The sequence below is a fragment of the Ovis aries genome, chromosome 12 (assembly GCF_016772045.2).
Source record: "Ovis aries strain OAR_USU_Benz2616 breed Rambouillet chromosome 12, ARS-UI_Ramb_v3.0, whole genome shotgun sequence".
Taxonomy (NCBI): domain Eukaryota; kingdom Metazoa; phylum Chordata; class Mammalia; order Artiodactyla; family Bovidae; genus Ovis; species Ovis aries.
In genome coordinates, this window is record NC_056065.1 from 30,029,656 (window position 1) to 30,057,153 (window position 27,498).

The 27,498-nt window shown below is 37.5% G+C and overlaps 1 protein-coding gene across 7 annotated transcripts in view; it reads right to left on the reverse strand.

Annotated features, from left to right (window-relative positions):
- Positions 1-27,498, reverse strand: part of CNST (consortin, connexin sorting protein) — an 88,790-nt gene that overhangs the window by 51,121 nt on the left and 10,171 nt on the right. For 4 of the 7 annotated variants that reach the window (XM_015099185.4, XM_060396385.1, XM_042257171.2 and 1 more), the window contains one exon: positions 5,674-6,102. In XM_015099185.4, coding sequence (XP_014954671.2) covers positions 5,674-6,052 — 379 coding nt within the window. In that variant the 5' untranslated portion in view covers positions 6,053-6,102. Of the gene's footprint in view, positions 1-2,294; positions 6,103-27,498 lie in introns of those variants that run through there. The other 3 variants (XM_060396388.1, XM_060396387.1, XM_060396389.1) reach the window with 3 other exon arrangements.

Consider the following 27,498-nt stretch of genomic DNA (forward strand, 5'->3'; position numbering starts at 1 on the left):
CCTCTCCCCAATGGTGCATCCTGAGGGGATTTAGGATGGGAAAAAGCAAGATACAGGCCCTAGATAATTATAATGCATATCAAAGGAATGATTTCAGTGAATCCAGACTTTCACATCTTCCTATACATAGAAAGGCACTAAATTCATTAACTTGAGTTTTCTTTATTTAACGTTTTCTAGTTTCCTTTAACGGTAATTTTTCATCTTATTTTTGTTGCAAAAATTGCTCTTTTTCCCAGTTTTTACCTTACCTCTTGGGAACAGTCTCTCTGGAAAAAGGCTGATTCCTGGGTTTAAATCCTCAGAACATCTGCCAAATTAAACAATCTCTCTTCTAGGCTGTCCTTTTTTTTTCAGGTCAGCAGCTCTAGTCCACTTTCTGCCTCCATGAATTTGCCTAGACCAAGTACCCCGTGGAAGCAGAGCCACAGTGTTTGTCTTTTTGTGTCCGGCTTGTGTCACTCAGCACAATGTCTTCAAGATTCATCCACGTGGCAGCATGTATCAGATTATTACTCCTTTTAAGGCTGAACAATGTTTCCATATATATTTTTTTCTTCTTCATATATTTTATCAATGGACATTCTGGGGTGTTACCACCTTTTGGTTCCTTTGAATAATGCTGCCCTGAACACTGGTGTACAGCTATCTGAGGCATTTTCAACTACTCTGGGTACATATCTAGAAGCAGAATTGGTGGATTTAATGATAATTCTATGTTTAACTTTTCAAGGGAATTACCAAACTGTCTTCCTGGAGCTCTATAGAATTTAAACTCCTCCACCAACGTATCTTCATGAGGCTGCAACAGTTATGTTTCCCCTCCCCTCATCTCTAAGACAAAAATAATATTACTTTCCAAAGATTGAGGTGATGTTTCTTAATCTACAGTATGTACACCTCAAAGTTCCTATCATACAAAAATATTATACAGTAGTATTCTTCAGAGCATTTTAATTTAAATCCATGCCTCGGGACATAGTTTACGGATTCTTTTTCCTGCTTGCTGAAATCTGCTGTTGAATCCCCTTAAGTGAAATTTTCATTTCAATCACTGTATTCTTAAGTTCCAGAATTTTGGCTTCACTTCTATTAATAATTACTAAATTTTATATACAACAGATGTGAAAAAGGACTTCAAGAAATGAACTTCATGAAACTCCAAGGGAATTTAATAAATGCATGCCCATGAGAGCTCCCACAGGCTGTCAGAGAAAAAAAAAAAATTCCACCTGCCATATCAGTAAACACAGGATGTTGCAGCCATCAAGCCATCGTGCCATCACATTACAGCTGCCCAGAAGGTGAACCCTGAGGGAACTTGGGATAAAAACTGGATGCCCACTATCCAGTAGTCAGCCACCGCAGCCACCCCAATGAGGTACATGGAGTCAGGACAAGAAAGCACAGGATACTGGTCCCAGAGAGCTGAGATGCACGTCAAATGGATAATTTCAGCAAGCCCTTGCATCTTCCCATTTGTAGAAAAGCACTAAATTCCTTAACTTGAGATGTCTTTTTTTCTTTAATTAACAGTGATCTTGTAATACTCCCACTACCTGGCCTTTGTTGCGAAAACTCCTATATATCTTGGGTCCTCCCTTACCTATTTGGAGCAGTTCTGTAGAGCTGTATGAGAGGCTGCATCCTGGGCTTAAGTTCTCAGTTTTGTCTGTCAAAGAAAGTATGATTCTCAACCTTTAGGCTGTGATTATTTTTAGTTGACAAAGATAATTATCCTATCAGACAACAATTCAATTTTGAAAACTGTGCTACTACTTGGAGGGTCTCCTAAGTGCTTGGGTTCACCCTATTATGTCTTTAATTTAATCCTTAGCCATTAATTTATAAGGACCTAGGTTGAGAGGATTCAGGTTGCTTACCTTAGGTCACAGGGCAGTTTGACTGTGGCCTGAGATCTTAACCACAGCGCTGTGCTGCTCCCTCTAAAGGCAGAGGCTGCCACCTGAGGGCATAGCAGGAGAATGCGTTGCCTGGAGCAGCCGGTAATTACGCTATAATTACACAAGATAACCCTCTGACCCCAGGTCAGGTCAGAAAGGAGCCGACTCATTTTTCAACCTTATCTCTCATAATACTAGTATGTAGTGTTAAGAAAAAGGAAGGGATATTTCCTTTTAACTACTTAAATGTGTTAAGCTAACAACTGAAGATATTTAAACGCTGAGCACTCTTCTGTTTTCACAGCACTAACTTGAACCTTTGAAAGAGGAAATTTTGGAAGGAAAAAGGAACAAAGCACAGCAAACTTAGCATACAAACTGCATACTCACATATTGAAATTTATTTCTGATTCATTTCCCTAATTCACAGCCAAGATAGGCATCAGCATACACAGGCGATTTGAGGAATTTTACTTATGCAATGGATCTAAGAATCATAACATGAAATCACAGCAATGAAGACATGTTTTTCCAATGTCACTATAAGGAAGGAAAGACATAAAAATAGCCACAACTTTATTTTATGACACAGGAGCCTTGGTGGGCTACAGTTCATAGGGTAGCAAAGAGTCAGCCACAACTGAACGACTGAAGACATGAAAATTACTATTAATATTTCATGACTTTTGGGGAATGGGACTCAAACAAGGCTGAAAGACCACTCCTTTCACTACCTAAATCACCTATGTTTTAAGCGTTTTAGTAGGAATGTGCCATCATATCAGACTCTGACATAAACATATTTAAAAGAATATCCTTATTTTCTTCTCAGATGCCATGAAGGACACTTATCTTGAGAGGGATGAACAGCACTTCTTTCAGCTTGCTTGCTTTGCTGAGCTCCCAAAGAAGCAGAACTTCAGAAAATTTAATGAGCCACACGAAGCCACAGTCTGGTTCTATAAGCTTACCTTATTATTTAAGCACCTTGGTATCCGGCCAGACTGTCTTACACTCAGAAACCATTATTTCCTTTCTCCTTTCATAGAAAAGGGTCACTTAGGGCACACAACTGTCTTGAGTAACCTAAACTCAATACTTAAAATTTATTGATTTTAACTATAATTCAATAAAAAATGAAAAATATATTGATTTTCACTTGTTCTTAGGATATTTACTTAAAACTCCACCAGATTTAACCACAGGGAAAATTTGATGGAATGCAGCTTGAAACCCTGTTTAGTTGACTATATCAAGGGGATTCCATTCTCCTAACGAAAAAAAAATTCTCGTAATATAATGACAACTGGATTTTCCTGGGGACAAGTTCCAGGTTTTAGCATGTTTACAGAAATGTAGCCTCCAGATAACCAGTAAATAAAGATGTCTCCTAATACTACTACTCCAATTTTTTTTCCCTTAGTACTAGCTACTGGATACATGAAAAATTACTACAAATTAAGCATAATGTGTGTATGTGTGCTAAGTCACTTCAGTCGTGTCTGTTGAGCCCCTGTGGACTGTAGCCTGCTGGCTCCTCTGTCCATGGGATTCTAAAGGCGAGAATACTGAAGTGGGCTGCTATGCCCTCCTCCAGGGGATCTTCCCAACGCAGCCATTGAACCTACGTCTCTTAGGCCTCCTGCCCTGGCAGCTGGGTTCTTTACCACTAGCACCACCTGTAAGCATAATAGTAAATAAATTCACCTTTATGTTTGTTTCCAAAAAACAACTGTTGAGAGGGCACCCAGCTATAAAAAACTTACTTCTGGTTTGGGATTGAACATCATGTTCTATATGTCTTTCAAATCACATTTGAGAAGCTATTCTATTATTAGAAAAGTACTTATCTGCAAAACTGTGAGACTTTATTTACGTAGGATCTAGGAATCAAATAGTGAAAAGAGTAAATATGCTCATGTCTAGATCTCTAACTATAAACTCTCTGCCTTTTTAATTCTAACATGCAGAATGGATTGGCAAAACGTAAGATGGAAGAAATGTTTGCAGAGGGCTTTTGCAGTACTCCAGTTACAGATGATGTTTAAAAACAAAAATGTACCAATGTATTGCTTACACATGAAAAACTCAACAGATACACTAGAGAGGAATTACCAAATTTTAATTGAGTTTAGACTGTACCATCTCGATTCAGAAATCTGAGAAATTCACAGCTCAAAAAGGAATTTTATAGATATATGGAGATGAACACCATCATTACACAGATGTGGAAACTAAAATACAGAATGGTTAAGATTCACCAAGTGACCAACAACCAGAAGTAATGAGATTTGAACTTAGGTTTTACAATTCATAATTCAGTTTTCTTACACTCTTAAACTCATTTTATTGAAGGTATATAAAATAATTTAAAAAATAATCTGTATAAAAAGTGTCCCTAAGTTTTGTAAATCATATATTTCAAATGCATTAGGAATACTAATTCTACACATATCTGCTCACGGGATAATAAGTACTAAATAACTTGAAATTATATAATCACTCTTAGGGTAACTGGAATAAGATCATGGAAGAAATAAAAGGAGCCATCAGTCTTGAAGCTATGACTGATTGTTACACATATGCAACTAGGTCTCAGTTCTTAAAAGCATCGCAAGGTCACATCAGAAAGGAACAAATAACTTTTGACTTATGTTTACAGAGTGAATCAATTTACATACAAATAGCGCTGTGTATATCATCGGTTTACACTTAGGTCTTTTAAGAAAATGCTTTCAAATCTCTCATCAGAATTTTTTTTGCTTTACGTCTACTAAGAAAAAGCAAAGAAAAAGGGATCCATTAATTGGAAAGCCAAATGATGAGTTACAGTAAAAAGTTGTCAAATTGCCCTACTGAATAAACAAGGATTTGTAGAAACTGAAAAGTTTCATATTTTACTCCAAATAAACAAATACAAATAAAAAAACAGGATATGGATAGACTGACCATATTTCTCAATCAGCCAAAGAAGTAGAAGAGGGCAGATGAGACAGTCCATTTTGTTCTCCAGAGCCTCACACAGGCCATAGGTGTAGGTAAAGTGCTGCTACACTAAGGTGGCCCAGACTAAGGTGTCCAGAACTCTCTAGACCCACATGGTTCTGATCAAAAAATGACCAGAGGCTGCCTTTTCGCAAGGGTGCCTTATGATTCAGGCAAAAAAAGTCCATAGCTCCAAATTTTAACTGCTAAATTATATGCCAGATGAAAAATACTCTGTAACCAAAGTAACATAAAGCTAGATGTCTTACTCAACATTGTTATATGATGTATATTAATATACATTAATGAAGTGAGATGTAAAGATCCAAAAAAGCTGTGTAAGACTGGACTAGCCCATAAACTCACTGGTTAGAAATCAAAGCCAAAGTGACAATGGAAGGAAATTTTTAATGCTGAAATTGGTAGAAAAGGGTCTAACAGATATAGGAAAAGGCTATATATATATATATATATACATATATACATACATTAAAAGCATCTAGGGAGAAGACATCTACAAAAAATGCCACCTTCAACACATTTATTATAGAATACTGGGAATAGCCATAAAGTGGTTAAATACTTCATGGCACACCCATACAATGAACACTATAGACACATGTCACATACATGGCATACCACACAGCTGTGGTTTGTATGTGCTATCACAGAACTAGCTCTGGAACATATTAAGAGAAGAAAAGCAAGAAGCAGGACAATACACACAGTATGGGATGGGAACACTGTTTATTCTTAGTTAAAAATAATAATTAAAAAAAAATACCTTGTGGTATCTTCTTTACAGTGCCTCTTTTGCCTCTTGAACTTCTGCTTCCAGGTATCTTGTGGTCCTTTCTCAAGAGGGCCTGCCCGTCTTTGGGGCTTTCACAAGAAATGCTTTCTGAGCTCTCACTTGCAGCCACCTCACAGCTTGGTGTGCAGCTTTCATTATTGTTCAGACTGTCCTGCTCCCACACTTCAGGTTTGCCCATTGCACTGTCACTGCTGGTCAGAAGCTCAAGCCCATCCCCATCAAGTTGATTTTCATTTTCATCTGATGCAGAAGGCAAGCATGTTACTATACTTTCCACGCCGTCACCAGGATGACATCCATCTTGCGGTTCTATCTGCAGATTATATGCAGGAGTTTCGCTGTCATCCATTAGAGCATCTTTTGTTGAACCATTTAAGTTTCATTAAAGTCCTTGAATGTCTACAATGACAAAAAGAAAAATCTAGTTCATTTTTTGAACTCTGGATTTTCAGTGACCTTTCATTTTCCTCTTCTCCTGGATTGTTTTACTGTAAACATAGAAGAGACAGAAATGACGAAGGCTCACTCCTATTTCTACCTTTCTCACAACCCTACCTCACCTTACCCGGTTCCTGCTTTAACACAATGGCTCTAAATCCTGGGTGCATGTTTATTACCTGTGGAGCTTGTCAAATTTCTACTGTAGACCTATGAAATCAAAATTTCTGAGGACTAAGCCTAAATACTGATGTATTTTTTGAAGTTCTCAAGATATTCTAATGGTGCAACATGCTGGAACCACCTCCTTGATGAAAGACATTATTATTTAAATAAGGTTGTCTGCTAAAACCAATCATTCATCTTATCCCTGGACACTTAATAGACAAGTGTAAGTGTAAGTCCTTATATGGCCAAGCAGCAGCAATATATACAAATGAAAACATTTAAGGATAGTTTTAAAATAAATTTTTAAAAAAGTATATGGGGGAAAATTCAGGTAGCATATATTCTCATTACATAGTTTACTTTCTAAAAATAAGCCCTGAAAAGTACTGTAGAATTGTCAGCAAATTTCTTTTATTCAATTAAAAAAAAGAGAGAACCATGATTAACTCTAGACTACTCAGTTTAGACTTGGAAAAAATGTAAATCTACTCCAAGAATTCTTCTAACATTTTAAAGACATACAAAACAGACTTTAAGCCATTAAGACTTTAAGACTGTATCAGTCATGTTTTTTCCCCTTCTTCTCATCCAAAAGTATATCGTATTTTAAGAAAAATGATGCCACCCAGATTTAGGTATTTTATGCTTGCCAAGTTTTGCTTTGGGTTTGAATCAAATATAATTCAGCAATTTTGAGAAAAACACAGTGATAAGAATTTTGTAAATTCTTCAAATTAATAAAGAGAAATGCTATTTGCTCTTTAGAAACAGTAAATATACACAGTAAATAAGTATCATATTTAAGTAAAGTAATTAAAAAAAAAACAGGAAACAAAGTATAAAACAAAACTGAGCCCTACACTGACTGTATCACATGCTTTCAATTATCTTACAACTGGAATATTTTATCTGATTCAGAATAAAAGTACTGCTTATCAAATATAAGAAATATCTAAATCTGGCTGGTATCATTTTCCTTAAAATATATACTATATTTCTTCATTAACAGACACATAATGTAAAAAGTAAAATGATTTAACTTGACTAAGAATGACTTAGTTTAGACCTAAAATGAATTCAAACTAGAGTATAATTTTTAATTGAAAAGTGATTAATAAAGTATTTTCAGGATCTCTATCATGAGAAAATTCAAATTCTAATAAGAGCTTAAAAGTGTATGTGGCTAATATGGTGTCCCATGATGGATGAACAGATAAGCAAAATGTAATATATTTATACAACAGAATGTTATTCAACAGTAAAAAGGAATAAAGTTCTGATACATGTTACATCATGGATAAACGTTAAAAATAATAAGCCGACACAAAAGGATAAATACTATATGATTTCACTTATATGTAATACTCATAATAGGCAAATGCATAGAGATAGAAACTAGATTACAGGGTCTGAGGGCAAGGGAGGAAGTTACAGCTTAATGGTTACAGAGATTTTGCTTAGAATGATGGATAAGATCTGGAAAGAGATAGTGGGGACAGTTACACAACAGTGCCACTGAACCGCATACTTAAAAATGGTTAAAATGGCATATTTTTGGTCATATATTTTTACCACAATAAAAGTAAAAATAGTGAAAAATTTATGTGGCTATGTAAGAGAAATGTCAGTTCTTAAAACTGTCAACAGCCTCAGCTGTTTTCTAATGTAAACAATCAAGTTATTTTCTGGCATGTATCTGCAGTTGAAAGCATAAAGGTTTTATTTTTATCTGAAAGAGACACAGAGATTTCTTGCCAAGGTGGAAGGCAGAAAGCGATCTAGAGAGCCCCAAATAATAACAGTCACCTCTTGCTGAGTCTCTTTCATGTGTTAGAAGCTGTGCCAGGCACGTCATGTATCTTATTTTTAATCCTCCAAACAAGCCTCCATGGAGGTATTCATACTGTGTTTGAGATGAAGACTCTGGGGCTCGAAAAGGCAAAAATATCTTGATTAAAATCATATTTATTCCTAGATAAGCGGAACTGAATCTGAAACCAGGTCTTCCTGATTTGAATCCTGTGAGTTCAGCATAATGTCTGAGAACAGAGGCAGACCAAGGCTCAATTTCTGGCTCTGCCATTTAACAAACTGTGTATGTGACCTTAGGCAAATTACCTAGCATCTCCAAGCTTTAATTTTCTCTTTGTAAGAGTAAAGAACTGTAATACCTACCTCGAAGAGTCATTTGTGAGGCTTAGATGACATGGCAGGTAAAGCATGTAACCTGCCCACAGTACCTGGCCCACAGTAAATGTTCAAGAAAGTCAGCCATAAATACTGCCCCCCAAACTCACAGATGGGCATAACAGGTTTATTCAAGTGGCTTAAGGTTCAGAAACAGAGCTTTTCTAAACCTCCTGAAAATTATTTATTGTGATCCTGTGTGGATCACAATAAACTGTGGAAAATTCTGAGAGGGATGGGAATACCAGACCACCTGACCTGCCTCTTGAGAAATCTGCATGCAGGTCAGGAAGCAACAGTTAGAACTGGACATGGAACAACAGACTGGTTCCAAATAGGAAAAGGAGTACGTCAAGGCTGTATATTGTCACCTTGCTTATTTAACTTATATGCAGAGTACATTATGAGAAACGCTGGGCTGGAAGAAGCACAAGCTGGAATCAAGATTGCCGGGAGAAATATCAATAACCTCAGATACGCAGATGACACCACCCTTATAGCAGAAAGTGAAGAGGAGCTAAAAAGCCTCTTGATGAAAATGAAAGAGGAGAGTGAAAAAGTTGGCTTAAAGCTCAACATTCAGAAAACGAAGATCATGGCATCTGGTCCCATCACTTCATGGGAAATAGATGGGGAAACAGTGGAAACAGTGTCAGACTTTATTTTGGGGGGCTCCAAAATCACTGCAGATGGTGACTGCAGCCATGAAATTAAAAGACACTTACTCCTTGGAAGGAAAGTTATGACCAACCTCGACAGCATATTCAAAATCAGAGACATTACTTTGCCGACTAAGGTCCGTCTAGTCAAGGCTATGGTTTTTCCTGTGGTCATGTATGGATGTGAGAGTTGGACTGCGAAGAAGGCTGAGCACTGAAGAATTGATGCTTTTGAACTGTGGTGTTGGAGAAGACTCTTGAGAGTCTCCTGGACTGCAAGGACATCCAACCAGTCCATTCTGAAGGAGATCAGCCCTGGGATTTCTTTGGAAGGAATGATGCTAAAGCTGACACTCCAGTACTTTGGCCACCTCATGAGAAGAGTTGACTCACTGGAAAAGACTCTGATGCTGGGAGGGATTGGGGGTAGGAGGAGAAGGGGACGACAGAGGATGAGATGGCTGGATGGCATCACTGACTCAATGGCCGTGAGTCTGAGTGAACTCCGGGAGTTGGTGACGGACAGGGAGGCCTGGCGTGCTGCGATTCATGGGGTCGCAGAGTTGGACACGACTGAGCGACTGCACTGAACTGAATAACAGACTAACACTAAGCAGCATCATTTGAGAATGCTAAGTATTAATTTACGATAGGGATATCTCAGCAAGTTCCTGGAACTTTTAACTATCTCTTCTATATACCATTTCAGATGATAAAGATATCTAGAAATTAGTGATTAAGGCTCCCTGGTGAGTATAAAATTACAAATCACATTTTGCAACTTTATCGAGCATCATGTGCCAGTTAAACTGTTCAGACCAACACTCTAATCTTGTCAAAGGTCAGCTAATAAGTTTAGAAATAGAACATGAAATGCTTGTGATCCTGAGGCTGCATTCATTAATTATGCTCTATGGACAGTGGGGCGAAAGCAAGTCAATATTTCACTCCAGCTGTGGTATACCTCAGAGAAGACTCTCACCCTACAATAGAGGACACACTTCTAACAACCAAGAAGCTCAAGTTCCTGGAAGTTCTCTCTTTCCCTGGGAGCTGCTGGATTCACACAATATACAATTTCTTATCTAGCCCACCTTCTTCTGCTGAGAACTTAAAAAAAAAAAAAAAGACGTATATACTAATATACTATTTATGTTAAATATCTGTTACCAGTAAAGTATGTCTTATTTCTTTGGGCTTAAAGACATTTTGCCTCCTATTATTTTGTGATGATGTAATTAGTTGAATACTCAAAAGCCCACTTTGTAAACTATTTTCTAATACTAACACTTTTAAGTATGAATGTCCTGTAATTATCATTAGACACTGACCAATTCTTTGTGGCTTGGCACAGAAGTCACTCCATTTGTCTTCCCTGACTTCTACTTTCTGTAAGATATAGTGTATACCTCTACAGCATTCATGCACAGAGTTTCTCCCAAATACAGTTTTCTGCAGTGTATATATGTACATACGTATATATGAAGGAGTACGGCACTTACTTCCTACAGTTTCCCTCTGAAAAGCAGAAAGGCACACGGATTCCTATATACGCCTCTGCCCATACTCTGAGAGGTAAAGGAACCTATTACATAATATTTGGCTTCTAGCTTCATTTTTAACAAATTTCATTTGGAACACTTTAAGCAGTAGGATAATATTCTTAATGGGATTTCAAATTAGTACAGTCCTACTGCTTTTAGAAACAGTTATAAATTAAAGTGTTATTTTTGTCTCTTCTTCCTCCTCTCCCCTTTCCCTCAATGCTACACTGACAGCATTTCAAAAAGTCGATATTCAAGTACACCTGTACTGCACTATATAAAAGCATTTAGCCAAGAGAAAATCATAGCAAGAAGCCTCAGTTAACACACAGTACTTTAAAATATGCCCTAATATTATACTGGCTTTCCTAGTGGCTTAGTGGTAAAGAATCCGCTTGCCAATGAAGGAGATGCGGGTTCAACCCCAGGTTGGGAAGATCCCCTGGAGAAGGAAATGGTAACCCACTCCAGTATTCTTGCCTGGGAAATCCCATAGACAGAGGAGACTGGCGGGCTACAGTCCGTGGGGTCGCTAAAGAGTTGGACACGACTTAGCGACTAACAACAACATTGGGAGTTAGAAGCACAGTTGAAATGGCAATCTAAGTCATTCGCTGTCTCTAAATTCTATGTCTATTATGTAAGAGCCCCTATGACTGCACCGATTCTCACAAAAGAAACAGTGACACAGTACAGTGACTGCACAGCACGACTCGGGCATAGTTTTTGCCAGTTTTTGCCTTTTTAAAGCATGATAGTAAGTGCTGCCCAAGTTTTAAGCCTCTTGTGGCAAAAGAGCATACCAAATATGTACACTGCATAAAAGTTATTTGACATGTTGACTCCATGCTGAAGAATTTTAAGCAAACTATTTGTGAGGCTTACATAAAACTTGAAAAAAAAAAAAACCAAACTCTGAGGAAGCAGCTTTAAATAAATAGACTAACAAACAAATCTACATTTTGTCAAAAAAAAAAAAAAAAATCTTGCTCCCAGGTATGATTTGACTTCATTTTTTTTTTTTACTATCTGAATCACCAGGGAAGCCCCTGACTTCCTTTTTTTTTTTTAACTTGAATTTATTTGACTTCACTTTTTGATATATCTTAATGGATTATCTGGTAAGACTAAATATCAAGTGTCACTAAAATTAAAACATTAATTCATAGGAATGGTTAAATATATAACATTATTCAATTTTTTAATTAAAATGCTTTAAGAAGATTTTGAGTGCCATTTTTCTGTAATTCATGTAAATGAGGCCTAAACACTACACTTTTACCTTTGCAAGAAGCCAAGATTCTTCTTAAAAATTAAGATGCAACCCCAAGTTTAAATTTGATGACTTACAGTCAAACCAAAATTTAGAAGACAAATCACCAAATCAATAACATATTCTATTAACCATAAATTAAAATCTGCCTCCTCATAATAACTCAGAATTGAGTAAGAAGTTCACTACAATCCTACGTTGTGTCTATGAAGGTAACTACATATGACTTTATGTTTTGCCATCTTACTCACTTGAGGTGTTCTAATACCACTTATACCTCATTACTAAACCTACAGTTCTCTGTGATTAATGTTTTGTTTAGACATATGTACCAGTAGGAAATATTTACTATATCAGCAATCAAAAGCATGCCCCAGAAAAACAATTCTCAAAAATTCTGCAGCCCCAAATTAACAATTCATTTTTTTCATTTGAGATCATGTACCTACGATCACGTACATACAAAACACACACTAAAAAATTAAGAAACTGAAGCAAGGGTTAGACTACACACACACATGAAGCACTCTGATACACTCTCCATTCTGTGCAATACTATTTCTTATTTTCTTTAAATGCTACTCAAGGTCCACTAGGCAGATTTCATAACCCACTAATGAGCACCAATCACAGCAATAAGGCAGTTTCTAGGAAACAACAGAATCTCAACCTGAAGACCACAAACTGAGCACTAGATAAGTTTGCAATTATCTCCACAGCTTTTCTGAAAATGACGCAGACCATATGACACTCAGACATAAACTTCACTTAAAATGTTATCTCTGTAATATCCATAAAATAGTTTTTGCCAATTTATATCATTCCCTTCACATTAAAATTTAGCTAAAATAATATGCTTGATTCAGGGTCCTTTAGTTGACATTTTCAGTTGTTAGCTATATTCTGTACCTATGTTAACCAATTGTAGCCACTAACTACATATGGCTCCTGAGTACTTGAAGTATGAACAGTGAAACTAAAGAACTCAATTTTTACTTTAATTTTAATTTAAATTCTAAAACAGTTGTTGATTCAATTACTGAAAAAATTATGGATGTTTGGAGTAAACTGGGTACATGAATCTGCTTTTTCACCTAAATTCTAGTAAGATGCTTGGTTCCAAATAGGGAAAGGAGTACATCAAGGCTGTATATTGTCACCCTGCTTATTTAACTTATATGCAGAGTACATCATGAGAAACGCTGGGCTGGATGAAGCACAAGCTGGCATCAAGACTGCTGGGAGAAATATCAATAACCTCAGATATGCAGATGACATTACCCTTATGGCAGGAAGTGAAGAAGAACTAAAGAGCCTCTTGATGAAAGTGAAAGACGAGAGTGAAAAGGCTGGCTTAAAAATCAACATTCAGAAAACTAAGATCATGGCATCTGGTCCCATCACTTCATGGCAAACAGACGGGGAAACAGTGGCAGACTTTATTTTTTTGGGCTCCAAAATCACTGCAGATGGTGATTGCAGCTATGAAATTAAAAGATGCTTGCTCCTTGGAAGAAAAGTTATGACCAACCTAGACAGCATATTAAAAAGCAAAGACATTACTTTGCCAACAAAGGTTTACCTAGTCAAAGATATAGTTTTTCCAATAGTCATGTACGGATGTGAGAGTTGGACTATAAAGAAAGTTGATGCTAAAGAATTGATGGTTTTGAACAGCGGTGTTGGAGAAGACTCTTGAGAGTCCCTTGGACAGCAAGGAGATCCACCAGTCCATCCTAAAGGAAATCAGTCCTGAATATTCATTGGAAGGACTGATGGTGAAGCTGAAACTCCAATACTTTGGCCATCTGATGAGAAGAATTGACTCATTTGAGAAGACCCTGATGCTGGGCAAGACTGAAGGCAGGAGAAGGGGACGACAGAGGTTGATATGGTTGGATGGCATCACCAACTCAATGGACATGAGTTTGAGTAAACTCTGGGAGCTGGTGATGGACAGGGAGGCCTGGCGTGCTGCAGTCCATGGGGTCGCAGAGTTGGACATGACAGAGTGACTGAACTGAACTAAAGATGCGTGCATAGTAATCTTCCTAAATAATTTCTATATGATAATATGTACAAAGGTAAGCTAGACTGTTTTACTTAATAAGAATAAAAAGCTCTATCTCACAATAAGGAATTTACTCCTAATAAATTGAAAAGTCATAGAAAACTTAGGTCTTAAGAAGGAAGATAAAAATATAACAAAAGACATAGATGCAAAAAACTACGTATAAAATGGATACACAACAAGGTCTTACTGTATAGCACAGGGAACTATATTTAATATCCTGGGATAAACCATAACAGAAAAGAATACAAAAAAAGAATGTATATATGTGTATAACTAAGCCATTCTGCTGTATAGAAAAATTAACACACTGTAAATCAACTATATGTCAATTAAAAAATAAATTAATAATAAAAACACAACAAATTATATAACAGGTTATTTACCAGCTGAGCCACAAGGGAAGCCCAAGAATACTGGAGTGGGTAGCCTATCCCTTCTCCAGCAGATCTTCCTGACCTAGGAATCGAACAGGGGTCTCTTGCATTGTAGGTGGATTCTCACCCACTGGGCTAGCAGGGAAGCCCAAATGAAAGCACAAGTGGCTCAGTCGTGTCTGACTCTTTGCGACCCCATGGACTATAGAGTCCATGGAATTCTCCAGGCCAAAATACTGGAGTTGGGTAGCTATTCCCTTCTCCAGGGGTTCTTCCCAACTCAGGGATCGAATCCTGGTCTCTCGCATTGCAGCCGGATGCTTTACCGTCTGAGCTACCAAGGAAACCCAAGAATACTGGGGTAGGTAACCTATCCCTTCTCCAGAGGATCTTCCTGACCCAGGAATTGAACTGGGGTCTCCTGCATTGCAGGCAGATTCTTTACCAGCTGAGCTACCAGAGAAGCCCTATGTAACACAATGAAAAGAATATAAAAAGAAAGTCACGAAAAACAAATGCTAGATTAGTGTAAAATGTGAAGGTAATGATTCTGAGAGAGAATACAACAAACACGTATTTTATTTATGCATAGAAGGTATTCTTGCAATAACCTAGAGGGTGGGATGGGGATGGAGATGGGAGGGAGGTTCAAGAGAAAGGGGATATATGTATACCTATGGCTGACTCATGTTGAGATTTGGCAAAAACAAAATTTTGTAAAGCAATTATCCTTCAATTAAAAACTAAATCAAGAAAAGAAGAAAATTACTATTTGATGTACATTAGATTTCCTTACTGTATGACCTACATCACTGACTCTTCTAATTTCTCTTTATATTTTTGTATTGAAATTGGGGGCTGAATTCCCAATCAAACTTCACGTATCATCCAGTGAACTACTTCTTTCTCCAACTGTATAAAATTTGTTGCTTAATTTGTTTGCTCAGTTTATTTTTCTGATTTTTATTTTTAGAAGTCATACCATACTACTTAAAATATCTTTAACTTTTTGACAGCACCATTTTCCTTTTTATCCCATTTTATTAATTTTATTAAAATATTTTAATTATATAATTATAAAGAAAATACTCATTCTTAGGAATCTGAATCTACTGTTTGTTGTTTCTATCAACTGTTAATCCTGGAGAATTATTCTGTGATTTTGAACAAGCTGCTCTGTAGGGTCTTGCATAGGCAGATTTAAGGATCACCTCTTCCAGACTGCTTTAGCTTTTGCCAGGTATCCCTGGTTATGTTACCAGCCAGGGCCCATTATTGCATTAATTCTTAACTGAGGAAAGCATTAATATAAACCTCAAACTTCAGAGTTAATAGACTCACGATTACAAACAAAAAGAAGCCACTTTCCAACAGAGTATCAGGGCACAGACAGAAAAACTCCTCATCTCTTTGCTACTAGGCAGACGCCCCCTTCCCCTAAATCTATCACTGGAGAACTGAGGTCTTCAGGGTCCTGGCTGTGTGTGCAGCTCTCAGTTCCCAGGCTCTGTTCAGGTTCCTTGGCCTGGACTTAAGGCCTCCTTTTCTGTCCCAATGTGGCAGTTAAAATCCAAGTCTACTGAATAATTGTCCCTATTCTCTTGTCCTAAAACAGCTGCTGATTATACGTGATTATTTATCAATATTTAATGAATGCCAGGTATTACACTAACACTTTACGTATCTTATTTTATTTCATTCTCATGGAAATCCTTCTATTTTTCATTTCATTCTCATGGAAACATAAAGGGAAATGAGTAACTTGCTTAAAGTTTATATAGCAAGAAAGAAGCAGGACTGAGATTTGAACCGAGATCTATGTGAATCTGGAATATGCCCTGTTAATTACCATACACTGCCACTTTTAAAAACATCTTTCTAGTGCCTAGGCTAGTGCTAGATGCAAAGAAACCACTCAAGAATTGTCTGTTGAATGAACATTCTCCTTCAGTGTGTAAGCTTGGTATTGGGAATCCTGAGAACAATTAAGTATTTAGTAGATTTTTAATAGTAGAGTTGGACTGTGAAGAAGGCTGAGTACCGAAGAATTGATGCTTTTCAACTGTGGTGTTGGAGAAGACTCTTGAGAGTCCCTTGGACTGCAAGGAGATCCAATCAGTCCATTCTGAAGGAGATCAGCCCTGGGATTTCTTTGGAAGGAATAATGCTAAAGCGGAAACTCCAGTACTTTGGCCACCTCATGTGAAGAGTTGACTCATTGGAAAAGACTCTGATGCTGGGAGGGATTGGGGGCAGGAGGAGAAGGGGACGACAGAGGATGAGATGGCTGGATGGCATCACTGACTCGATGCACGTGAGTCTGAGCGAACTCCGGGAGTTGGTGATGGACAGGGAGGCCTGGCGTGCTGCATTTCATGGGGTCACAAAGAGTTGGACAGAACTAAGCGACTGAACTGAACTGAGATTTTTAATGTGCTTAGTTGCTCAGTTGTATGCCACTCTTTGCGACCCCATGGGAGTGCAGCCTGCCAGGCTCCTCTGTCCATGGGGATTCTCCAGGCAAGAATACTGGAGTGGGTTGCCATGCCCTCCTCCAGCAGATCTTCCCAACCCAGGGATCAAATGCAGGTCTCCCACACTGCAGGCAGATTCTTTACCAACTGAGCCACCAGGGAAGCCCAAGTATAAAACAGTGGGTAGATTACAGGATATCATCCAAACTACTGAGTAGAAATAATGTTGGATGGCACTTCCAGCTATGATCTATACTTGAATCACAATATTAAAATGTTTGATAGACTAATTATGAAATTCTAATGATAGCAAGATGCATGATATTGTGATGAATAATTGTTACATTTGTCATCACTATCGAGACAGAATGCTTCCTTGAGAAGAACTTACAGGCTAGTGGAGAGCACATGTGTATAACGTACAGTCAGACATAATGAATAAATACTTAACAGAAAAAGAGAAAACTAGGGAAAAAAAAAGTTAACCAGGGATCTGTAAATTCATAGGATGATAAGTGACCATTTCCTGATAACATCAACTGACTCCAAAAATTGAGGTGGGAACTATTTGTATGTTAAAACAGATGTTATGAAGCATAATTTAAAAAAAAACATAAAATTCCAAAAATATTTAGGTTCAAGTACATGCCTTCATAGAATGATTATACTTATTGTGAGGAATAACCGTAACAACAGTGTGAGAATAAAAGCAAATACTCATATGGTACTTACTCTGTGCTCTGTATATACTGATTCATTAAGCCTCACAACAATCCTCTTAGGTAGTTATTATTAGCACCTCTATTTTATGGGTGAGCAAGACAAAGCACTGATAGGTTAAGTACTTATCAGGTCAAACAGCTGTCAGAATTGTAACTTAAACCTAAGCTAACAGGCTCCAGAGTCTGTGCTGCCTCTGATGATGACACACAAGGTAGAATCTGAGCTAAGCTGCTGAAGATGAAAAGTTGGGACAAATTAGGAGGAGGAGGAAAGGAAACTGTAATATAATTTACAATAAATATAATACAAATTTATTCTTTGTCCTTAGAGAAGTCCAGTCATAGATGCAGACAGCTTACACTGGATCTATGCTAAAACATTTACAAAGACCTTTTTTTTTTTAAACGAAGTAAACACTGTATTTATTAAAAGTATCTAGTGTAGTCTTTTAGGCATCAGGGACTGGTTCATGGAAGACAACTTTTCCATGGATGGGGGCGAGGGGGTTGGTTTCAGGATGAATTGAGTACATTTACTGTGCACTGAATTTCTATTATTACACTGTGATACATCATGAAATGATTATACAGCTCACCATAATATGAATCAGGGGAGCCCTGAGCTGGTTTTCCTGCAACTAGATGGTCCCACCTGGGGCTGACGGGAGACAGGGACACCTGAACTGTGTTGCTTATGTCCACTCTACTCTGTGAGTTTGTTTTGGTTACTATCCCTGCAGAAAACTCTGCTTCACAAAAACAGGATGGTGGAAATATAAGCAGGCTTTTCAGGGCTTTTGTGGAAATCTCAGGATATTCTGCCTTGACTTTGATCTAGAACGTGTGAAGATTTGAAGGTGACTTAAACCTACTTTTAAGGCCACCATTATTTGCGATCTCAAGTAGCTGATCCTCTTCTACAGTGGACAAAACTGATTCACCTGGCATCCATTCCTTCCCAGTCCAGGGGTCTTTTGTGGTAGAGGAGTAATGCTCAAACTCTTTTGAAAGCTGAGACAGAATAGCCAGGACATGGAAACAACCTAGATGTCCATCAGCAGATGAATGGATAAGAAAGCTGTGGTACATATACACAATGGAGTATTACTCAGCCGTTAAAAAGAGTTCATTTGAATCAGTTCTGATGAGATGGATGAAACTGGAGCCGATTATACAGAGTGAAGTAAGCCAGAAAGAAAACCACCAATACAGTATACTAACACATATATATGGAATTTAGAAAGATGGCAATGACAACCCTGTATGCAAGACAGGAAAAAAGACACAGATGTGTATAATGGACTTTTGGACTCAGAGGGAGAGGGAGAGGGTGGGATGATTTGGGAGAATGGCATTCTAACATGTATACCATCATGTAAGAATTGAATTGCCAGTCTATGTCTGACGCAGGATACAGCAGGCTTGGGGCTGGTGCATGGGAATGACCCACAGAGATGTTATGGGGAGGGAGGTGGGAGGGGGGTTCATGTTTGGGAACGCATGTAAGAATTAAAGATTTTAAAATTTAAAAAAAAAAAAAAAAAGAAAGCTGAGACAGGTGATAATGCATCCAGTTGGGAGAAAGAAAGCCCTGGCTCAATCTCTTTCAAAATCTCTTTAAATGTTCAAAATATCAAAAATTCCAATTGTTCACTCATCGCTCCCATAATTAGAGTCTGGCTTCGAATGCAGCCACTGTATCTGCTGACTTGAACACCGCTGTCGTTCTCCCCTGAAGTGACAGAGTAAGTTCTTTGAGCAGGCTATGTCACACAAGTAATCAAGTTTTGCCACCCATTCTGTGTCACTGAAATATACTGCCAGTGGTGACTGTTCTTCTAAAAGAAATCTTTGGAGTGGCTCCTGTAACTCAAAAACTCTGGCCAGTGATCTTCCTTTATAAAGACACCTCACTTTTGTGTGTAAGAGAAGACGTGTGTGCTCTTGTGTCCATCTCACTGAGCTGTGCTAAGAGACGTGAATTAAGGGCATGTACTTAAATGTGATCATTTTAATCACACCCTGCAAAACGCTGTTATGTTCAGGTGACATTTTTCAGCTAACTAGCATTTCTGCATGGATGACACAGTGCATAGACTCACATTCAGAAGCAACCTCTTGGTGACCTGAGTAGTGTAACCAGAAAGTTTTAGTCATGGCAGCAGCTCTGTCTGTATGGAATGACCAATTCATGTATCACCAATTTCCTGATATGTAATCATTCAAAGACTTGAATAGTTCTGCAGCTGTGGTATTGGCTGGCAACAAAGGTGCACGTAACATATCCTCATGTACAGCCTCCTGAAAAATATTTGCACAAAAACAAGCATTGTTGCCTTGTCGTCAACATCAGTAGACTTGTCAACCTGGATTGTGTACCACAGTGACTCATTAATCCTCTGGTAATTATGCCTCGATATCCTCTGCTATTTCATCAGTTTGTCTAGTTATGGTGCTAGCCAAAGGAGGAACACGTGCCATCTTGTGAATGGCAGTCTCTTCTAAAAGTTCATGACAAATGTCCTAAGCAGCAAGCAGATCAACTCTTCACCAACAGGAAAGGGCTTCTTAGCTTCAGTAATGCAGTTAGCCACTAAGAATGATGCTCTCAGTGCAGACACGTTTGATGAAGTGGTGGCCTTCAATAATTGCTTCTGTTCATGTTCACACTTTTTCCTTTGGAAAATCTCCAAAGGCTTGTCCTTTAATGCAGGGTGCTTTGTCTCCATGTGGCAAAGCAGTTGTGAAGGTTTCATGACTTCATTGGATAGTCAGTCGCCACGTATTATAAAAAGCAGGCTTGGAGAATGTGAATCACTTGTTGCCATGAACCCATAACTTAAGTAGGACTCTTGGTATTTTCTTTAAAATGCAGCTTTCTTTTTGTTGGCAATCTTAGAGTCTTCTGCTGTCTCATCATTGGGTCTTTCCCCCTTTTCAAAGAAGCTCTCCAGCAACATTTGTTTTTCACTCATTTTGGTGAAGGTTATATTGTGGGCTTCCCAAAACTGTGTGAGACAAGTGTGCAGTGTGGGAAAAAGAAATGGATGGAAGTGGTATACAAAATAAAGGGTGGACCACACATGGACTAAAATAAGTGTTGGATTCTGACTTAGAGCCTGCTACCAGATGTGGCTTAATTGTCACTTGCCACTTACTCACTGATAAGAGTTTTGATGAGCCTGCAAACGATTTATTGCGGTCTCTGCAGTTAACCTCTTTGCTAATGAATCTGTATCTGCAGTCACTCCCCAGCGCTAGCATCACCGCCTCAGCTCCACTTCAGATCATCAGGCATTAGATTCTCATAGGGAGTTCATAACCTAGATCCCTCACATGCACATTCTCAGTAGGGTTCTCATTCCTATGAGAATCTAATTACAGGAGGTGGAGCTCAGACAATAACGTGGGCGATGGGATGTGGCTGTAAATACAGATGAAGCTTTTTACTCACCCACTCACCTCCTGGTGTATGGCCTGATTCCTAATAGGGTTGGGGACCCCCATCTAGTGGGTGCTGCCTCAAATTTGCTTATTTATTGCTTTAGGGCTTTTTCACAAGCTATTCCAATGCAAGTATATTATTTCCCAAGGTAGAATCCAAGTGCCTGAAGTAAGAGAATGTGTTACTTCTTTTGTAACACCATAGCAAAGCCTGAGGCACATAATAGGTGCTAAATAATGATTGTTCAGTTGAACTAAAACACTAACGTCTCTTTTCACTACCTCTTACCTAAGGAAATAAACTTAGGAAAAATGGTTACATCACTCAATATTTAAACTTTATTTTAAAAAAAAGACCCCACAAATATTATCTGGTAGGAAACAGAAATAGAGGGGAAACTCTAAAAGAGCACTTTTGTCATTGAAAGATTAAATATAAAAGGCAATTCAGCAAATCTGAAAAAAAAGCAGCATGAATTAGAACAAAAAGCAAAGATTCAATTAAATGGGTCCACTCTTACTGTCTTATCCAGAAAATTTTGAGTCTGTAATTACAAATCCTTCATTTTATGCTATGTAATTTAAAGGATAAGGTTTAACTATTCAAAGAACATAGAAGAATTGTTTTAAGTTCCTTTCAAATATAGAGATAAGACAAACGGAACTAGACCAAGGTCAAATTTATTTTACTCTAGAATTTCCTTTTTATTCAACAACAATTTTTACTTGAAAGTTTCATCTTCTCACATTCTTGACTGCATTTCTCCACTAAAGAAAAACATAAAAGATATTTCCATGCTCATTTAAAAGACAAAATGAAACCTAAGAAATAAATGGAATAGAACTGGTTCCAATAAAAATTATGACCACTCTTACTGAAATTAAGAAAATATATTATTTTACTAACAGGGCTCTCCTGAAATTTTAAAAGTAAAAGGCTAAAATAATAGAGTAATCTCAGAGGTCCAAGTGAAAGTAGCAATAAATATAGTCTGAGAATTTGAATGATGGGTATAAAACAGTGGATGAATTACAGGATATCACCCTGACTACTACTGAGTTTCCTTGGCCAAAGTTAGTTCAGTCAGACCCAGAAGAATGGCCAGAAGGTCTAGAAAGAGAATTAAAATAAGGAGGTAAAAGTAGGAGAGGGAAGAGGCTATGGGGCGGGAGAAGGGGGGTACAACAAAGTCATAATAATAGTGAGACAGGATTACTGCTTACATTTGTATTTCATAAGAAATGCCAATTGTTAAGATGTTTTAACCACAAAAACATTTGCACCTGAATCATTTTAGTACATGTTCTTTTAGTACTAAAAGGAAGATGTCCAACTTAGCAATATTTAAAAAAACCTACAACTTTGCTATGATCCATCAACAACAGAGGGTAGGATAGCTTCCAAAAAGCTAAGAATTGAATTAAGAGAATTCTCTGGTGGCCAGTGGTTAGGACTCCTCGCTCTCATTGCTGAGAGGGCTGGTTCAGTGTGACCACAAAAAAAAAAACAAAACCCAAAATCAATATTTTACGGAAGAAGTGTTACTATATTTGCTCCATATTAGAACAAGACTTCCAAAGGTTTGCACTCTGGCCCAAGCTTGAATTTTGAAGGCCAAGTTTCCATGGCTCCCAGAAGGCAAAGTTAAAACCCTTTATTAACACCTACTGAGAGCCAACTAATTATCTAACACCAGGCTCAGTGCAGTGTACACTGCGGGTGGAGCAGGGTGGAGCGGGGTGAACAGGAGCATAGGACAAAAAGAACTGAGGTGTACTTTGTGTCCAAAAGTGCTCTATCTGAGGTGACAAAGCATATATGAAAGAAAGAAATTACAGGAGAAGGCAATAATAATTGAGAATAAGTCAAAAGAAAAAAGTGATAAAAGCATATGAGAAAAAAAATTAGGCTATAAATACTGAAATCTGAATTCTAACCAAGCCCTAAAGTTGTTTGAAAAGCTTCAGCAAGAAACCCCTCTAAGCCTTCATTTCTTCAGCAATAAAATCATAGGCCCTTTTAATTCCAACTATTTATGCCATTATTCCTCTTGAATGGCTATTAAAAGAAATAATTATGGTAGTCCTTATGAACTGACAAATTACTTTTACTTAAAATTAAAAGATGTAAAAAGAGAATTATGTGTTTATAACTCCAGTACAATTATTAAACCAAAATAAAATTTGAAATTAACACAAGCAATAAAAACACCAATAATATTAACATTCATTTAATATGATGTATGATGCTGCTCTGCAAAAATTAAATGTCTGTTCATAACCTGAATTTGGTATTAACTGTGATAACACAGGTTCCCTCAGGTTCAGCACCTCGGTTTACCATGAGCACCTTAAGACTCAGCTTTCCCACCAGTTTTCTCTACTGAGACACCTTTGTTTTTACAACATGCTATAATGTTGCTCCAAAGACGTAACTTATTAATTTTATTCCATGATTATAAAAAGAAATCTGAGCACTGAAATCCCATAGCAGAAAGTTGTTTTATGGCAGTGTTCATGATGATCTTGAATAAGCTTATGCTATTTTCTTTTGGGAGAAGACAATGGCAACCCACTCCAGTGTTCTTGCCTGGAGAATCCTAGGCACAGAGGAGCTTGGTGGGCTGCCATTTATGGGGTTGCACAGAGTCGGACACAACTGAAGCGACTTAGCAGCAGCAGCAGCATTTTATCTTATCAAAAAATGAAAATAGGAAAGTGTTTAAATTCTAACAATTTTTTCTTTTTGTAATTCTCTATGTTTTATACATTGTCTGTGATAAACATGCATTTTTTTCCAAATGAACTTTTAAATGATAGCTTTATTGAGATATCACTCACATACCACAGAACTTACACATTTAAAACGTACGAGTCAACCGTTTTCAGTATAGTCACAAAGCTGTGCACACGTCACAATAAATTTTGGGACATTTTCATCATTCCAAAAAGAACCTCCCTGCTTTCCAATCCCCACATACCCATTAGTAGTCACTTTCCATTCTCTCAGCTCTCCCAGCCAGCTCTAGGCAACCACTGGTCTACTTTCTTTCTCTATGATCAATCCATTCTGAATATTTCGTATCAAGAGAATCATATAATATGTGGTTTTCATAACTGTCATCTTTCACTTAGCATATTTTCCAAGGTATATCTATGTTGTAGCATATTATCAAGACTACATTTCTTTTATTGCCAAATAATATTCCATTATATTGGTTTACCACTTTATCTATTCATCAGTTGATGGATATTTGGGTTGTTTCTACTATCTGGCTATTATGAATACTGTTGCTACAAACATTCCTATATAAGCTTTTGGGTTGTTTTTTTAACATATGTTTTCAATTCTTTTCAGTATGTACCTAGGAATGGAATTATGAGTCAGATGCTAATTTGATGTTTAAGTTTCTGAGAAGGCATCATACTGTTTTCCACAGAGGGCCTACCATTTTACATTCTTACCAGCAACGTACAAGGTTACAATTTCTTTATCTAAAGATATGAAGTAGTATACATAGTTTTGATTTGCATTTCCCTGACGGCTAATGATGCTGAACATCTTTCCATGTATTTATTGGTCATTTGTGTTTTTGGAGAAATGTCTATTCAGATCCTCTGCCCAATTTTTAAGTGGGTCATTATTTATTGAGCTGTCAGTTGTATTATTTTTGTTCTCAGAAAAAAAAATTTTTTAAGGCATTGAACATATGCTAATATATGTTTTTTAATCACTAAGAATGTGGCAAGGTTATTGTAAATACTGAGAGTTATGAAGAAACTTCCCTCACCCCTGATGTCTTCCTTTGGATTCATCTCTGGGGAGGTAAACTGATTTATCAGTTTGGTAAACTTGGTAATACCTAAGCTTAACTGTCTCAGCCATCCTTCTCTCTTGAGTGACCCTGCCAGCAGAAAACAGACTGTTCTGCTCTGTTGTTCTGGCTGGGTAGGCCTCCCATACAGGAAAAGACAGAGGAGAAAAGACTGAAACAAGGACTAAGAAGGAAAAATTAGACAGATGGACAATAAAGAGAGGTGGGCTAGGACAGGCACTGTAGTACAGATACAAAGACTAGGAGTTGTTAGAGGAGAATGAGTGTGATAGGTTGGCTGCATGGGAAAAGTATAAGAAGCAGCTAGAGGCCTACTGAAGTTGCCTTTTCAACTCACATTGCCCTCTGTTGTTGTTTAGTTGTGAAGTCGGGTCTGACACTTTTGAAACCCCATGGACTGTAGCCTGCCAGGCTTCTCTTAAGAGCCTGAGGCTCCTGGAGGGCTACAGTCCATGGGGTTGCAGAAGAGTCAGACACGATTAGTGACTAAACAACAATCTTCTATTGAAATATAGGCACTGTCACATGCTTTTCAGTTAGAATATAAACTGGCACAATTTATCAGAGAACAATTTCATAACATGTTCCTGATAGCTCAGTTGGTAAAGAATCCACCTGCAATGCAGGAGACCCAGGTTTGATTCCTGGGTCGGGAAGATCCACTGGAGAATGTCTAGGCTACCCACCCCAGTATTCTTGGGCTTCCCTTGTGGCTCAGCTGATAAAGAATCTGCCTGCAATGCGGGAGACCTGGGTTTGATCCCTGGGTTGGGAAGATCCCCTGGAGAAGGCAAAGGCTACCCACTCCAATATTCTGGCCTAAAGAATTCCATAGACTGTAAGTCACAAAGAGTCAGACATGACTGAATGACTTTCACTTTCAGGGGAATGATTAAATAAATTAGCTTATACCCTAAATGTTACAATACCACAAAATGTGCACACTGTGAATCTATAATAAATATAACTTAAAATCATAAATATGATCTCAACTATGCCTACACACACTCCAGGGACACTGAAAGTACATATACAGAAATGTTCACAGTTCTTGCTGTTGGCTGATGGGAGTACAATTTTTTTTTCACTTTTCTGCATTTTGCTATATTTGTTTTCTGTGTTACTTTCTGTATTTCTGTATATTTAACACACAATATTTTTTCCATTCAAGAAAAACATTAAAGCATTGAATCAAGGACACAACTTTTTAAAAACTCCTAAGAATGCTACACAGTGAATCAATATATTAATACTGTTCACCTCTTTACAAATAATCCAAATAAATATAAGGTTATCACAAAGTTTAGCAAATTAAAAACAAAACAACCAATTTACTAAGTGCTCTGTGTGCTTAACATTGAGAAAGGCAGTCACTTTAACATGCATTATATCATGTAATAAACGTGTGTGTGTGCTTTTTTTCTTTTGGAAATGCTTTTATCCACTATCTCAAAGGACTCTCATTGCCTTAAGACCCTATTTTACAGGAGCATATAATCATTGGATATATAACTTACAGAAACAGGAGTTCCTACAAAGCCAATTCTCAAGGGCACAAAGTAGAAACCTCTACGGTGGAACACTACAGATCTTAGAAATGAATTCATCTAAACTGTTACACAACTTTTCCCTATTATGTTTACCAAACCGTAGGTCAAAAAGGTTGCATTTAAAATTCTGGAAAAATAAGGAAATAAATTCTACAAAATATTTAGTAAATTAACTGTAAGTTAGACAAAACCAAAAAATGTTTTCATGTAAATTTCCTTCCTTTTCTTAAAAAATTACCTGTATATATTTGAGACTTGTATTTTTCATCAAATGTTTTCATGAAAGGGCTCATTTTTACTGCATTTCACACAGTACTTAGCATAATGCTGATTACCGAAGGGCTCAGTTCAGTTCAGTCACTTAGTTGTGTTCGACTCTTTGCGATCCCATGAACAGCAGCACACCAGGCCTCCCTGTCCATCACCAACTCCCGGAGTCCACCCAAACCCATGTCCATCGAGTCAGTGATGTCATCCAACCATCTCATCCTCTGTCGTCCCCTCCTCCTCCTGCCCTCAATCTTTCCCAGCATCAGGGTCTTTTCCAATGAGTCAGCTCTTCGCATCAGGTGGCCAAAGTATTGGAGTTTCAGCTTCAACATCAGTCCTTCCAAAGAACACCCAGCTCAAACATTAGCCAATGAACTAACAGGAACTAATGCTAGGTTCAAGGTCATTGACAAGCTACCATATTTCAAAACTATTCACCAAAGCGTATATGGACATTTTAATGTGCAGGTTCAAATGGGTATCAGTAAATTAAAATCAACCTATCAATTCAACTAGAATAAAGAACAAAACCATTTTAACAGTATTTTAAAATTATAAACCTGAGCTAGGAGCTCTCTAGTCCCCTTTTGAACAAAAGGTAAAAATTTATTAATTCTATCATTTCAGAAGTTAGGCTGATATGTTTACTTTTAATTAAGGTTTTCTCTCATAAGCCAGAGGCAGATTACTGTTCAAAAACACTACCTTTGAAAAGCAATGATACTCCAATAAAAAATTAATTTAAAAATACTAATAAAATTTTAAAAAAGAATATACTATCT